This window comes from Myotis nattereri (assembly GCF_964212035.1).
Source record: "Myotis nattereri genome assembly, chromosome: 17".
Classification (NCBI taxonomy): Eukaryota; Metazoa; Chordata; class Mammalia; order Chiroptera; family Vespertilionidae; genus Myotis; species Myotis nattereri.
The window spans coordinates 335,453-348,540 of NC_138092.1; the positions used below are offsets into that span (position 1 = coordinate 335,453).

The 13,088-nt window shown below is 58.8% G+C and overlaps 1 protein-coding gene across 1 annotated transcript in view; it reads right to left on the reverse strand.

The window, feature by feature from the left end:
- MROH1 (maestro heat like repeat family member 1) overlaps nucleotides 1–12,346 on the reverse strand; it is a gene marked incomplete at its 5' end in the record, with an annotated part of 32,797 nt that extends 20,451 nt beyond the window's left edge. Inside the window, 16 exons of the mRNA XM_081111073.1 lie at nucleotides 535–676; nucleotides 923–963; nucleotides 1,083–1,227; nucleotides 1,402–1,506; nucleotides 3,387–3,509; nucleotides 4,444–4,517; nucleotides 5,767–5,880; nucleotides 6,068–6,146; nucleotides 8,274–8,366; nucleotides 8,618–8,758; nucleotides 9,195–9,346; nucleotides 9,792–9,890; nucleotides 10,113–10,275; nucleotides 10,754–10,885; nucleotides 12,075–12,220; nucleotides 12,325–12,346. Coding sequence (XP_080967199.1) covers nucleotides 535–676; nucleotides 923–963; nucleotides 1,083–1,227; nucleotides 1,402–1,506; nucleotides 3,387–3,509; nucleotides 4,444–4,517; nucleotides 5,767–5,880; nucleotides 6,068–6,146; nucleotides 8,274–8,366; nucleotides 8,618–8,758; nucleotides 9,195–9,346; nucleotides 9,792–9,890; nucleotides 10,113–10,275; nucleotides 10,754–10,885; nucleotides 12,075–12,220; nucleotides 12,325–12,346 — 1,771 coding nt within the window. The remainder of the gene's footprint in view (nucleotides 1–534; nucleotides 677–922; nucleotides 964–1,082; nucleotides 1,228–1,401; nucleotides 1,507–3,386; nucleotides 3,510–4,443; nucleotides 4,518–5,766; nucleotides 5,881–6,067; nucleotides 6,147–8,273; nucleotides 8,367–8,617; nucleotides 8,759–9,194; nucleotides 9,347–9,791; nucleotides 9,891–10,112; nucleotides 10,276–10,753; nucleotides 10,886–12,074; nucleotides 12,221–12,324) is intronic.
- Between the last annotated feature and the right edge of the window lie 742 nt (nucleotides 12,347–13,088).

Here is a 13,088-nt window from a genome sequence, read left to right on the forward strand (position 1 = left end):
CGCCCAGCACCCCCACCTGGCCCAGGCCCCGCCCAGCACCCCCACCTGGCCCAGGCCCCGCCCAGCACCCCCACCTGACCCAGGCCCCGCCCAGCACCCCCACCTGGCCCAGGCCCCTCCCAGCACCCCCACCTGGCCCAGGCCCCGCCCAGCACCTCCACCTGGCCCAGGCCCCTCCCAGCACCCCCACCTGACTCAGGCCCCGCCCAGCACCCCCACCTGGCCCAGGCCCCTCCCAGCACCCCCACCTGACTCAGGCCCCGCCCAGCACCCCCACCTGGCTCAGACCCCGCCCAGCACCCCCACCTGACTCAGGCCCCACCCCACCTTCCAGAGCACAAAGGAAACCCAGAGGGGCCCACACCCAGATGCTCCCGAATGACAGTGACACCAGCAGGAGCACCCTTGGGTCTAGACCCTCTCTGAACCCCAGTGGAGGCTACTTCTTCTCAATGAGGGAACCCTGGTCCTCACAGGCCAGAGCTGCCCTGACAGGCAGAGAGGGGTGCAGGGCCCCCACCTCCCGGGCCTCACCTTCCAGGTGCTCCAGCAGCAGGGCAATGGTCGTTGCCCACCGCTGACCCAGCGAAGGGTGGATGTCCCGATGCAGGACGTTCAGGAGGCACAGAGAGGCCGCCCCACGGCCACCCCCCAGGTAGGGGCTGGAAGACACGGTCTGCAGAGGTGCAGGTGGGAGCTCGCGGCTATGCCGGACCACAAGGCCACCCACGAGGTACTGGGGTGGAGGCAACAAGCCCCCCAAGACACAGCTCCCCATACCCAAGTGGGATGCCTGTCTGGCCCCCATTGCGAGGCAGTGTTCTCTGCTCGGCCATGACGGCGCCGCGAGCACCGGGGACCCAGGGACAGAGGGGAGCGCCCACTCCTCTCCCGATCCCTCGGAGGGAGCCGCATCGCTCACCAGAAGCCGTGTGGCTATGGCGTATGGAGATGGCAGGGTCACTGCAAGGGAGACAGGAGGCTCAGAGGTGCTTCCAGGGAGAGGTGGGTGGGGGCGGGGCTAGCGAGGGGCAGGGCCTGGAGGAGCGGGGGTCTAGGGAAAGCGCACACTGGCTGCGCACCGTTGCCGTCATACTGGATGAGGGGGGCCTCAGCCGCTGCCTCCTGCCTCTTCTGGGCCAAGTGCACGAGGCTCCGGCAGAGTGGGGTCAGCGCCCCCGTGAAGCGCACGGGGATGAGGAACTGGAGCAGGTGCGGCCAGAGGACCTAGGGGCAGTGCCATGGTCAGTAGAGCGGCCTCGGGGGCCACAGCCTTGGGGAGGCTCTTCACCACCCCACCCCCGCAGGCCCCACGGAGCTCAGGAGGCTTGGCCAGTCAGTAGGTCCTGGACCCAGGGGCCGGAAGGGCGTGGTCAGTCACAGGGCGGGGCGCACACTCACATCGCTCATCCTGTCCACGGTGGTGCTGACCAGGTAGAGGGTGCTGACGCTGATGTCCCGCACGCTGTCCGCCGGGGGCTCCTCCTCGCCGCTGGGCTTCTGATGCTGGAGGCGGGGGCGGGCCATGGGCTCTGGGCAGTGAGATCAGACCCTGCCCAGCCACCGCCCAGGGGAGACCCTGTCCCCATGGACGGGAAATGCAGTCTGCACCAAACTCGCCCAAGAGAGCAGGCTCACTGGCTTAGGTCTAGTCTCCAAAGTAAAGGAAACCCTGCGCATGTCCTGTGGGCCACTGACTGCCTGAGGAGTAACCTCACCCCCGACTCTGGCCCTGCTGACATGGGCAGAAATGGGGGGCCTCCCTGGAGACGTCACCACCTGAGAACACGCCCACGTCAACCAGGAACAGACTACAGCCTCCGAGAAGCGTGCATCCAAGAGGGACCAGCTTCCCAGGGCTCTGCCTGCCCGGCCACTCCCGCTTTGAAGCACCAGCGCCCAGCACCACACTCAGCAGCGGCACTGACTGCGGGGACTGCTGACACCTCTCACGGGGATGTCAAAGCCAAGCGCCACACCAGGGAAATGTAGGCCTGGAATGGAAATCTTAAAGCTCACTCTAAAAATACACCAAATACACAAAACAACTTGGAAGGCCTGACCACCCATTAGGCCAAAACAAGTATCTGAACAGACTCAAAAGCAGAACTCTACCTCGCCAGACTCAATGCAGATGACGCAATAAAATTACAAATCCACAATAGTCTGAAAAGCCGTTCCTCTAGAAAATGTTAAATATCCTAAGAGAAACTTTGGGTTGATAAAAAACCCAAACAGGAATTGCAAACTACCTGACAGTGGACACCGAGACCACATCAAAGTCCATCAGGAGCAGAAACATGAGGACACAGACAAGAACATACTTACCCTGAAGAACATACTAGTGTCTTTCAAAAGGCAGAGTTTTAATATTTCAGAAGCCCAGTTAATCGCTTTGTTTTTGTAATTTATAGAGCATGCTAGTTAGTAAATCCTCGCTTAACCCCAGGGCTTTCTCCTATGTCATCTTCCAGAAGTTTTAAGTTTTAGGTTTTAGATTTAGGTCCAGGATCCATTTTGAATATTAATTTTTGTTTGAGTATTAATTTTTGTTTTGGCTGAGGTTCATTATTTTGCATATTTGTCCAATTGTTTCAGCGCCACTGTTAAGAATATAAAGACACCATGCAACAGAATTGTCAGAACATGTTTACAAACCCCAAATCTGACGGAGAACTTGTACCCAGAATACGTAGAGAACACTCACTACTCAAGAACAAGGAAACACACAATCCAGCTCAAACACAGGCAGCGGCTGTGACCAGATAATCGAAGAAGATACATGGGGCACGTGAGCGCCTGAGACCAGGCCCAGAGCGGGAGGGCGACCAGGCCCCGTGCTCCCCAAGGCTGGCGGCAGGGATGGCGTGACCACCCCGTAGTGCGTTTCTTTCACCAGGGTCTAGCTTAACTCTCCCTCCAGAAGAACAGTGGGGTTTGCTTAGTAACATTTTAAATAGAAAAGCCTTAAAAAGAGCCCCGTGCCTGCTCCGTCTCTCCTGTCTGAGGAATGACCAATGGGGAGCAGAGGCCCCAACTGACTCTAAGAAAGCTGCTGGGCTGAAACCGGTGTGGCTCAGTGGATAGAGCGTCGGCCTGCGGACTGAAGGGTCCCAGGTTCGATTCTGGTCAAGGGCATGTACCTGGGTTGCGGGCACATCCCCAGTGGGGGGTGTGCAGGAGGCAGCTGATGGATGTTTCTCTCTCATCGATGTTTCTAACTATCTCTTTCCCTTCCTCTCTGTAAAAAACCAATAAAATATATTTAAAAAAAAAAGCTGCTGGGCCCACTCTGCCTGCCCCCACCTGGGGCCACGCACCTTCTGGTGCCCGCTCTCCAGCAGAGCCGACAGGTCCCAGCCCCAGCAGGTGGTGGGGCCCCTTACCTGGGCTTCCGGGGGCAGTGCACACTGCTGCACGATGTACTCCAGCATCGCCTCGCCCCCAGGCTGCTCCAAGTAGCCATGGTGGGCCATGGCGCTGATTACCTGCACCACCGCCCGCTTCACCTGCACAGAGGGACAGGCCTGGACAGTCCAGTCTGGACACAGGGATCTCACCCCTTTCTCTGCCTGCACCTGTGCCTTTCTCACAGCTCCTCAAAGGTGTCTCACATTCGGGGCTGGGCTCCTCCTACCTCCTCCCCTGCTCTGTCTCACCCTTCAGAGGGAGGTCCCTCAGTCACCAAAACTCCCTTGGGAGTCCTGAACCTGCCTTCCAGCCCTTCAGTGGCTCCACCTGAGGGCACGGCCAGGTCACTTCCTCCAGGGCCACATCACTCCAGCTTGGCCTTCCAGGGGCTAGCAACTGAGGTCTACATGATGGGAGTCCGATAAAGACCCTAGCCGAAACCGGTTTGGCTCAGTGGATAGAGCGTCGGCCTGCGGACTGAAGGGTCCCGGGTTCGATTCCGGTCAAGGGCATGTACCTGGGTTGCGGGCATATCCCCTGTGGGAGATGTGCAGGAGGCAGCTGATCGATGTTTCTCTCTCATCGATGTTTCTAACTCTCTGTCTCTCTCCCTTCCTCTCTGTAAAAAATCAATAAAATATATTTTAAAAAAAACAAAAAAAGACCCTGGATGCAGGCCAGGGGCCCCCAGAGTGGCAGCCTCTGTGCAGTCGCATCCCTGCCCACGATTCCACGGGGCTCACATCCCAGCCTTGTGGGCCTGCCCCACGTGCTTCCTTCACAGCTGAGGCGGCTCTGTCTTTTCACTGTAATGAGCCATGACTGAGGATGGCAGCTCTCGTGGGTTCTGGGGTCCTTCTAGAGAATTCTCCAACCTGACGGTGGTGTTGGGACCAGTGCCTAACTTCATGCCTGGGAACTGTGTCAGGAGCAAGGCGTGGGACGCCCAGATACACAACACCTGCACACACTGATGCTGAGGGCCGGCTGAGGGCCGCACCCAGGCCGCGCTTAGCTGGCCGCGCCCCTTACCTTGCTGTTGGGGTCCAGAAGGGGAAGCCTCATAGAGGAGAGGATGAAGGGCTTCTTAACTTCCATTTGAGCAGCTGCAAGAAACGAACAGGTGGCTCAGCCTCCCCATTGAGACCAAGGCCAGCTGGCCTGTTCACCACCAAGAGTCCCAAGGCCCTGTGGCCGGGGTCCAGCCTCAGCATGGCCCTCCACATGGAGGTGAGGGGAGTGTACAAGCAAAGCCCACCACTTCTCTCCAGGAGACAAATAACATTTTTTCCCATTGAAAAGCTAGAAAGGTTGGCAGTTTAGGGCAACAGGACAGTTAAGGAAGTGTGAGCCAAAAATTTTATAACCAACAAAACTGACCAAGTATAAAGGCACAACGATTCTCTCTCATCATTGTTGTTTCAGTCTCTCTTTCCCTCTCCCTTCTCTGAAATCAATTTAAAAATATGTTTTAAAAATATAGAAGATGGGCAAAGATGACATAAACCATAGAAAGTCCCAAACAAGAATTCTGAATGCAGTGGGAGTTCCTTATTCAGGAGCCAGTGTGCTGTAGGATGGGTCTGTCTGGGCTGCCACTGTCCCCTGTCCCTGCCCCTCCCCAAGCTGCCTCACATCCACGGTGCTGTTAGCACCCCGGCCCAACACTGACCCTCACGGGACGGGGTCAGCAGCCGTGCTCCTTAGCAGGCCAAAGAGAAGACCCTGCCGACACAGGGCCACATGAGGTCTCCATCACCTCTGCTCGCCTCTGCAGCCTGTTCACGTTAAAAAGCCCTCCCAGCCCACGGACTGCAGGCCTCACGTGGCCTCTGCACGCAGGCGGTAGCAGGGCAGTTCAAGCAGCACTGAGAACACAGCTCGGTGCGAAATAGGCTCCAGCTCCATGCTGGGCAAATCAGCCATCAAAGCAGGAAACCTGGAACCTTCCATCCTACTGTGAGGAAACCGTCAGACACAAGCAGACCTAGGGATATTCTACAGGACAGCTGGCCCCACTTCCCCGAAGGCCCATCCAAGAGGCAGCTGACCAGCGTGCGACCATCAGATTCTTCAGTAACAATGAGTGAGGCCAGAAGAAAGGGAAGGAGCGAGCACCACTCCAAGGACCTGGAGGAACCAGCCATGGTCCTCCAGGCAGCTGCTGCAGACGTGGTCTGTCTCCTCGTGTGACTAGAGGCCATCCATTCAGGCCCGAGGTCAGGATGCAGCATCCGGCATCTGCAGCCGGTGTCAGAGGCAAACTTTTCAAAATGTTTGCAATTTTGCAAAATCGGAAGTTGGGAACATTTCTAAAGAACTCACCAGCTTCTCGGCCCTGCCCTGTGCACTCACCAGCTGAGTTGATGATGTGCCTCAGAACCTGCAGGGTGCCCACGCGGGTCCTCTCATTGCTGGTGTCCAGCTTGGGCAGCAGGAAGGCCAGCAGGCGTTCGGGCGAGCAGCATGCTGCAGGGGAACGCACAGACAGTAAGGATTTGCCCCTGCTCCTTGCTGCCTACACCTCCAAACCTGCCAGCAGGGGGCACACTTGGGACTGAGGCCCTTGCAGCCCCACCCAGGCCCAGGCAGAGGTGGACCCACGCCGAGGCTGCCACCAGGCCCAGGCCCAGCCCCAGACCAGGCAGCCACTCACCCAGCACTGTGAAGCAGCGCAGCACCTCCTTCTGGTTGCTCGTCACCAGGGGACTGGAAGTCTCCACAGGCACACAGATCTGCGGCGAGGGGCAGGGGTAACGATGGCACTGCCGCCCCGCGCCTGGCTGGGCGGAAGGGCAGGCCACGTGCTCCTGACAAAGCACCCAGCTCACACACTGCTGAGGGCTCTGGGCGTCTACCCAAATCAGCCACAGCCAGGCGCAGGTCATGGGCTGGCCGCACCTGCGGGGTGGGGTGGGGTGGGGTGGCGTGGCGGGACAGGGAGGCTGACGGGATTTCCGAGCATGCAGCTGGGCTGTCTCGAGGGGAAGGAGTTTGCCAGCTTCAGTAGAGCCCAGTTTGTGAGCCAGAGAGGTGATTGACAGTTCAGGGAAGCCCTGGCCCATAGGCCCTGCCCATTTGTGCTCAGCCAGTTCTCAGAGCTGGAGAAACAGGAGCTACACTAGAGGTCCCCATTGTAGAGCCCTGACCTGGTCACAAAAGGCACTCCTCCTGCCTGCTCTGCTGTGAAGCTCTCACTCTGGAAGAGGAGAGCCAGGTCCTGAGGACTCTCAATCAGTCCTAAGCAGTCCTGCGGCCAGGAACCACGCCTCTGCCTGCAGCCACGGGATGGAGCCGTGGGAGCAGAGTCTGCAGCCCAGCAGGGAGGGCAACCACCTAGGACCCCATCAGAGCCTCTGGCAGCTGCTCTGGGGTGTCTGGCCAGTGACTGTGAGATACATAGTTTCTGTTTAAGGTGCTACGTTTTACAGTCACCAGTTACAGTAGTAACTAATGTAAATTGGTGGTCACGAGGAAGAAAGGCAAACCTGGATTCTCACTCGCTTTTCCCTAAAAGAAATTCCGGCAGATTCAACAATACAAGTACAAGGAAACAGGAGAATCTGACAAGCAAGTGTGGGATCAAGGGGCTGAGTATAAGGAAACCTGAGTGTAAAACAGAAGACAGATTAAGGATGATGTGAAAATTATGTTGCAAACAAATATCATAAACAGCCAAAAAATAAAGGACTTCTTTTTTTCCTTTGTCCTTTCCACAGAGCAGTGATCTGTGGAATGCTGTTGATGTGTCTGGTTAGTTCTAAGGGAGTGCACTGACTCAGTGCCCACGCGAATGGTTTCTGGATAACAGCCATCCACACCAGAACCACTGAGTGCTCACAGGTGACAGGAGCTGCTCTAGGGGTGGACACAGCTGTGAGCAACAGACAGAACACAGCCGCACACAGGGGTCCCTCTGGCGGGAGGGCCAGCGAGCAGTCACTGATAGAGTTGACCCCTGAACTCGCGGCATCAGGGGCGCTGACCCCCGAGCAGTCAAAAATCTACACATAACTTCAACTACCCAAAAACTTACTAATAGCCCATTGCGACCGGAAACCTTACCAATACCATAAACAGTGATGAACACACACTTTGTAAGTTACCTGACTGGAGGCCAAAAACTTTTAAAGATGTGATTTAAAAAGTATAGAAGAGCTGGGCTGGTGTGGGTCAGTGGTTGAGCACGAACCAGGAGATCACGGTTCGATTCCCAGTCAGGGCACAGGCCCAGGTTGCAGACTCAATCCCCAGTGGGGGGCAAATAGGGGACAGCCGATCAATGATTCTCTCTCATCATCATCGATGTTTCTATCTCCCTCTCCCTTACTCTGAAATCAACAAAAAATATTTTTAAAAAATACAATAAAAATAAAAGTAAAAGGGGGTCAGTACCAAGGGGACACACAAAGCGGGGCCAGGACTAGGGAGCAATGGTAAGGCCAGTCCGTCCTCTCACCGAGCCACACGTCCCATTTGTCTCCCTCCTCCTAGAACTGGGATGAGTGGGGTCTGTATGCCCTTGGCCCTGATGGGAATGTGCCTGTCTCCCACGCAGTAGGACGCACGCGGAGGGTGTGGGTAAACAAACTTTATCAGGTTAAAGGAAGTCCTCTCGGATCCCAGCAGCTGACAGTCCTAAGGGTAACTGAGAGCTGACCTTTCTCGGCATCGACTGAGGTCAGAGACTATTTCCCCTAATCCATGTCCATGTGACACAGGAGCCCCTGCCAAGTTCCCACGACCCCCACACCTCTCCCTGGACCAGGCCCTCCCAGGGCCCCCCAGAGTGCTCCCTGCAACTCACCCCGTGCCAGTGTGCCCTCCACAGGCACACCCCGAGCACCACTCCTGCTGCCTACCTGAGCGTGCAGAGCGGCCAGGAGCGAATCCAACTGGACCTCCAGCGTGCGGCTGCCCACGCTCACTGCCGCCTCGAGGATCTGGCCCAGGCTCTGCTGGGCAGAGGGGCCGTCAGTCCAGCCTGAAGCCCCCAGCCCTGCCCCCACCTCTACAAGTCAGAGGGAGGGGAGGGATCAGGAAAGGGGACATGGGGAGAGGCCAGTAGTACAGGTTCCCGGCTTCTGTCCAGTGCAGGTGGGGAGAAATGTGGCTGGTCCCCACTACTGCTGAACCTGAGCGGCTCAGGGCACTCCTGCTCCCATCGGAGGGGATGTTCTTTACCAGACCCTGGCTGAGCTCTCACCTTGGACACGTGGGAGGTCTCGGCATGCTTCTTGTAGAGGGCAAGGACTCCGGGCAGGAGCTTGGGAAGCTGCTCCTCCAGCTTCTCACTGGGCAGCAAGTGGCTCATGGGCCCCAGGGCCTCCACCACAGCAAGCCGGAGCTGACGGGGAAGCAGGACAAACCATGCGGCAACGCTCACAGCCCACCAGGGACAGAGTGGCCAAGAGCTCATTCACCAAGAACCCAGGGCTGATGGGAGGAAACCACATGACAGGGTCCTAATGGGGCTACGCCACATACTGTCACCACGTCTCGCCCTCCCCCAAGGCATCATGGGGTGAGGACGGGAGGTGGTGTCCATGGCAACTGGGGCTCAGAAATCAGTGCACTCTGAGGGGACCTGCAGGTGAGACTGCACAGGGCACGTCTCCTCCCTGATGAGATCCCCACCACCTGACTGAAGGGCACTGGATGGGGACAGGTGTACACAGATAGCTCCATCCCTCCCCACAGAAGAGCAGAGGAGCACAGGCAGTGGGAGGGGCCTGGGTGGGCAGGCTTGGGGGGGAGGGGGTGGCCAGCAAGGTGAGGCATACTTTGGCTTCGCGGCTCTGCAGCCAGTGGTGAAAGAGGGTGTCATAGGCACTGCTGATGTCGGAGGCAAAGGTGTCCTTCCTGACTGTGGGGTCTGGGGCTTGGTCCAGGTTGGCCAAGTACTCAAGGGTGCTCTCGCTGAAGCGCTGCAGGGCTGTGGCAACCGGGTGGTGAGTGGTGAGCGGACACAGGCTTCACACCTAGTGTGCGTGCTGCCCCTTCCAAACCGATGACCACCCCAGAGCACCGTCCAGGATGGGATTCCTGGACTACACTGGGCAAGCACTGTTCCCCCACGTTCATGTCCAAGCCCCCAGGACAGGGCCTTTTTTGGAAATTGGGTCTTGGCAGATATAATGAGTTCAAACGTGGTCACGGTGGGGTGGACCGTAATACAACAGGACTGTGTCCTCATAAGACAAGAACACAGACACAGGGAGACCAGTCACCCTTCCTCTCACTGTCCCGCCCTCCTCCTGAAGCCTGAAGGACCCATGGCCCCCACAAAGGGGTCCTGAAGACAAAAGGTCAAGGAAAGGTCAGGCAGCACTCAGCACCCACCCTTTAAAGACACAGCTGCCCTGGAGGCCCTGACTTACCACAGCAGAACACCACCCTCATGGAATCGTGCTTGGCCATGCCCAGCATGGGCAGCATGGTGCTCAGAACAGACGTCAGGAAGGGCACCATGCCGAACACTGCAACAGACGGGCGTCACAGCAGCCCTGCACCACCCCTGCCTGTCTCTCCCACACCCTGTGCCCACCACACGCTGTAGGGCTTTGAGCTCTTTCTGCTCAGCCCAGGGCAGGTGGCAAGGCTGCTGAGACAGGAGGAACCGAGGTGCCAACAGGGCTCAGAGGAACTCACGGCTCACTCGAGAATGCGGGTGAAGGGGTGGAGGCCAAGTCGACACCTACCATTGAAGACCGAGAGGTTGGCTAACGTCTGCACCACAAAGCAGTGAGGCAGGACCCCGGGCTGGAACTTGCCCAGCATCTCCTCCATCACCATGCCAACAAAGCGCTTGCCCACCGCCACGAGGACGCTGCTGGCAGCCTGCTGCCAGTCAGAAACCAGGTCCTGCAACGCCAGAGAAAATGTGTCCTGTCATCCCAGCCAGGAAAAGGGTGCGGGCCCTCACCCTGCAGTTGCCCGAGAGGCAAAATGTACAGCCTGTCCTCAGTCGCGCTGTTTTCAGGCTCCCCAGTGAGCGCTTGCCCACTCCAGGCGCCGCTGCAGAAGGAGCACGGCTCTGGGAGAAGGGACCCATGCTGAGCCTGGCTCCGTCCCCCAAACATCGGGATGCGGGCACTGGGCCTCTCCATTCACCCAAGAGCTTAGGAATTTTCTTCTGCTTCGGTTTCCACCTCTAAAATGACAGGGTGGCCCTCCCCACCCAGGAGGGCGGTCAGTGTGCAGAACCGAGGGGCCAACCCCGAGGCAGCCAGACCCAAACCCACATGCTAGCATGCTGGGCGAGAAAGAAGCCCCTGAGCCACGGCCACATCCGGCAGGGGCAGCGCATGGCCTCTGAGGGGGATTGGCCAGCAGCACATACCTTCACCTTGGTCATCTCGCTGGAGGCCAGGAGGATGATGGCCCTGGTCACATCCTTGCCCAGCTCACTGATGTGATTGCTCACAATCGTTTCCATGGCCCTCAGGACCATCGTCCGGTAAGGATACGCCAGCTGTGGAGAGAAGCCATGGAAGGGCCCGGAAGGTGAGCTGAAGGCCCAGGCACCCGGCCAGGGCCTCCAGCGCTCTCCATGGGGGTTGCTCAAAACATCACCCCTCTCTGCCCCAACACGGAGCATTCTTCCTGGCCCTCAGGACCTCCTTAATGCCTTGCACATAACAGAGGCACACTGGTCTTCAGAAGGGCCCAGGCGACCTGTGCAGCCCAGCGAAGAGCCGATGGCGAGCAGCGGATCCTGCCATCCTGTGTGGCGCTCTGAGCAGTGTGGTGAAACGCCACCCTGCCCACGGTGCGAGTCCTCCCTCTGTCCGTGCCCCCAGGATCTATTCACTCCCCGCCGAGTGGGCACTGAGTACCCATTGGTTATCAGGTCGAATGCTATGGTGTTGCAGTGCTTGGGTTCAAGTCACCCTTATTATACTTAGTTAGGAATGGCCACAGAGCGCAAAACTAGTGATGCTGACGTCAGGTATGCCAAAGAGAGGCCGTGTTCCCACTAAGCGCAAGGCGTGTAGGTACAGGAAAAACAGTGTGTACAGAGCTGAATGCCATCTCAGTCAGGCGTCCACTGAGGGTCTTGGAACGTCTCCACTGTGGATAAGGGGAACCACTGTACAGCCAACAGGCAGCCCCAGAGCCTGTCCTGCCTCTGACAAGTCAGCCAAGTCTGTAGGAGGCCCTGCCCTCCTCCGCAGCCCACTCTGGAGGGTGTGCCCACCTCCCACCCCTGTCCACGTGCTCCTGTCATTATAGCTGATGAATGGCTTTCTCTCCCTTGGTTGGGACAGCACAGACCCTGGCAGGGAGAGCCATCCAGTCTCCAGCCAGTGAGTGAAAGGGGATGGCCACACTAGGCCTTGGCTCGCCAGCGACAGGAGCTGCAGCTGAACACCCAGTCTCGGGATGGTACCAACCCTCAGACCCCCCTCTACCCCCCTAGTGCCTAGCCTGGAGAGAGCTTGGACTTCAGCTTCCTGCCCAGTGACTTATGTGCCCAGCCCTTCCCTTCAGACCTCAAGGCCCCGCCCCGCCCTCAGAGCAAACGACCCGCCCCCATAGTGCAGGCCCCACCCCCAGAGCAAGCTGACCCTACACGCCCCGCCCACAGCCCAATCTCAATACACTGTCCACACACCACAGGCCCCGCCCCAAGAACGGCAAGGCGTGCCCTGGTCTCACACCTTTTCGTGCTGCCGCAGGTGCTCCTCACAGGCGCTGAGCGTCTCCTCTGGCTGCGACTCCCCAAGGGCACACAGGGCGCTGCATACCTGCTCCTGCACCAGGGGGTCCTTGTCGGTGACGGAGTCCAGCAGGATGGTGGACAGCTCTGCAGCGACAAAGCCCACGCGCGTGCTCAGGCCGGTGGGAGGACTCAGACCTGGTGCTGGAGCGGGTGGGGCGCCTCCAGGGCCCGCCCACCACTGCACTCACTCTTCACGTAGGGCTCGCTCATCGCGGGGGTCTCGGAGGTCTCGGCGTCCTCTCGCCCGGTGCGAACATGGACAGCGCCTTCTCAAACCTGGCGTAACCAGGGCCCAGTACGGAAGTCACGGCCTCCTGGATCGCATCGCACCGCGGGCAGTCACTATGTCTGCGGAAAGAGCACAACTTAAACGCGGGGTTCTGGGGGGCGGTCCTGCTGCGCTTCGGCTGCTCGCGGGGAGGAAGACCGCCCTCCCCTCCGCAGGCCCCGCTGGTCCCAGCTCTCCTGTCCCGCACCCGGGGTCCTGCAGCCGCTGAGCCAGGGTCCCCCAGGCCCATCCCTGGGCAGGCGAGGTCACTGCCTTCTCCCACAGCACCTGCCTTCGCTCTGAAGGTCAGGACGTACTAAGGCCTGGGGTCCTGGGGGTTGTGTGTGGCAGGGAAACCTGAGGGCCAAGAACAGGGCCCTGAGCCGCTGAGCCAGGGTCCCCCAGGCGGAGATTAAACGAGCCCCTGGGGGCTGAGAGGGCTGGACAAGCAGCACCTGAAACCACAGCCCCCGGAGTTGAGAGGGGCAACTTTCAAACATCAGGTGCCTCCAAGCACCAAACCACCACCTCCATTAACCATGCAGGGCCTCTGACCGCCACTGCCTCGCCACCCTCAGGCCTCCGTCATACTCTCCCAGGAGCTGTCAGGTCAGCGGGCCCAGGCCCTTGGTGCAGCAGCCACCTGCTTCCGAACACTCGCTGGTGAGCCCACTGCCCTTTGTT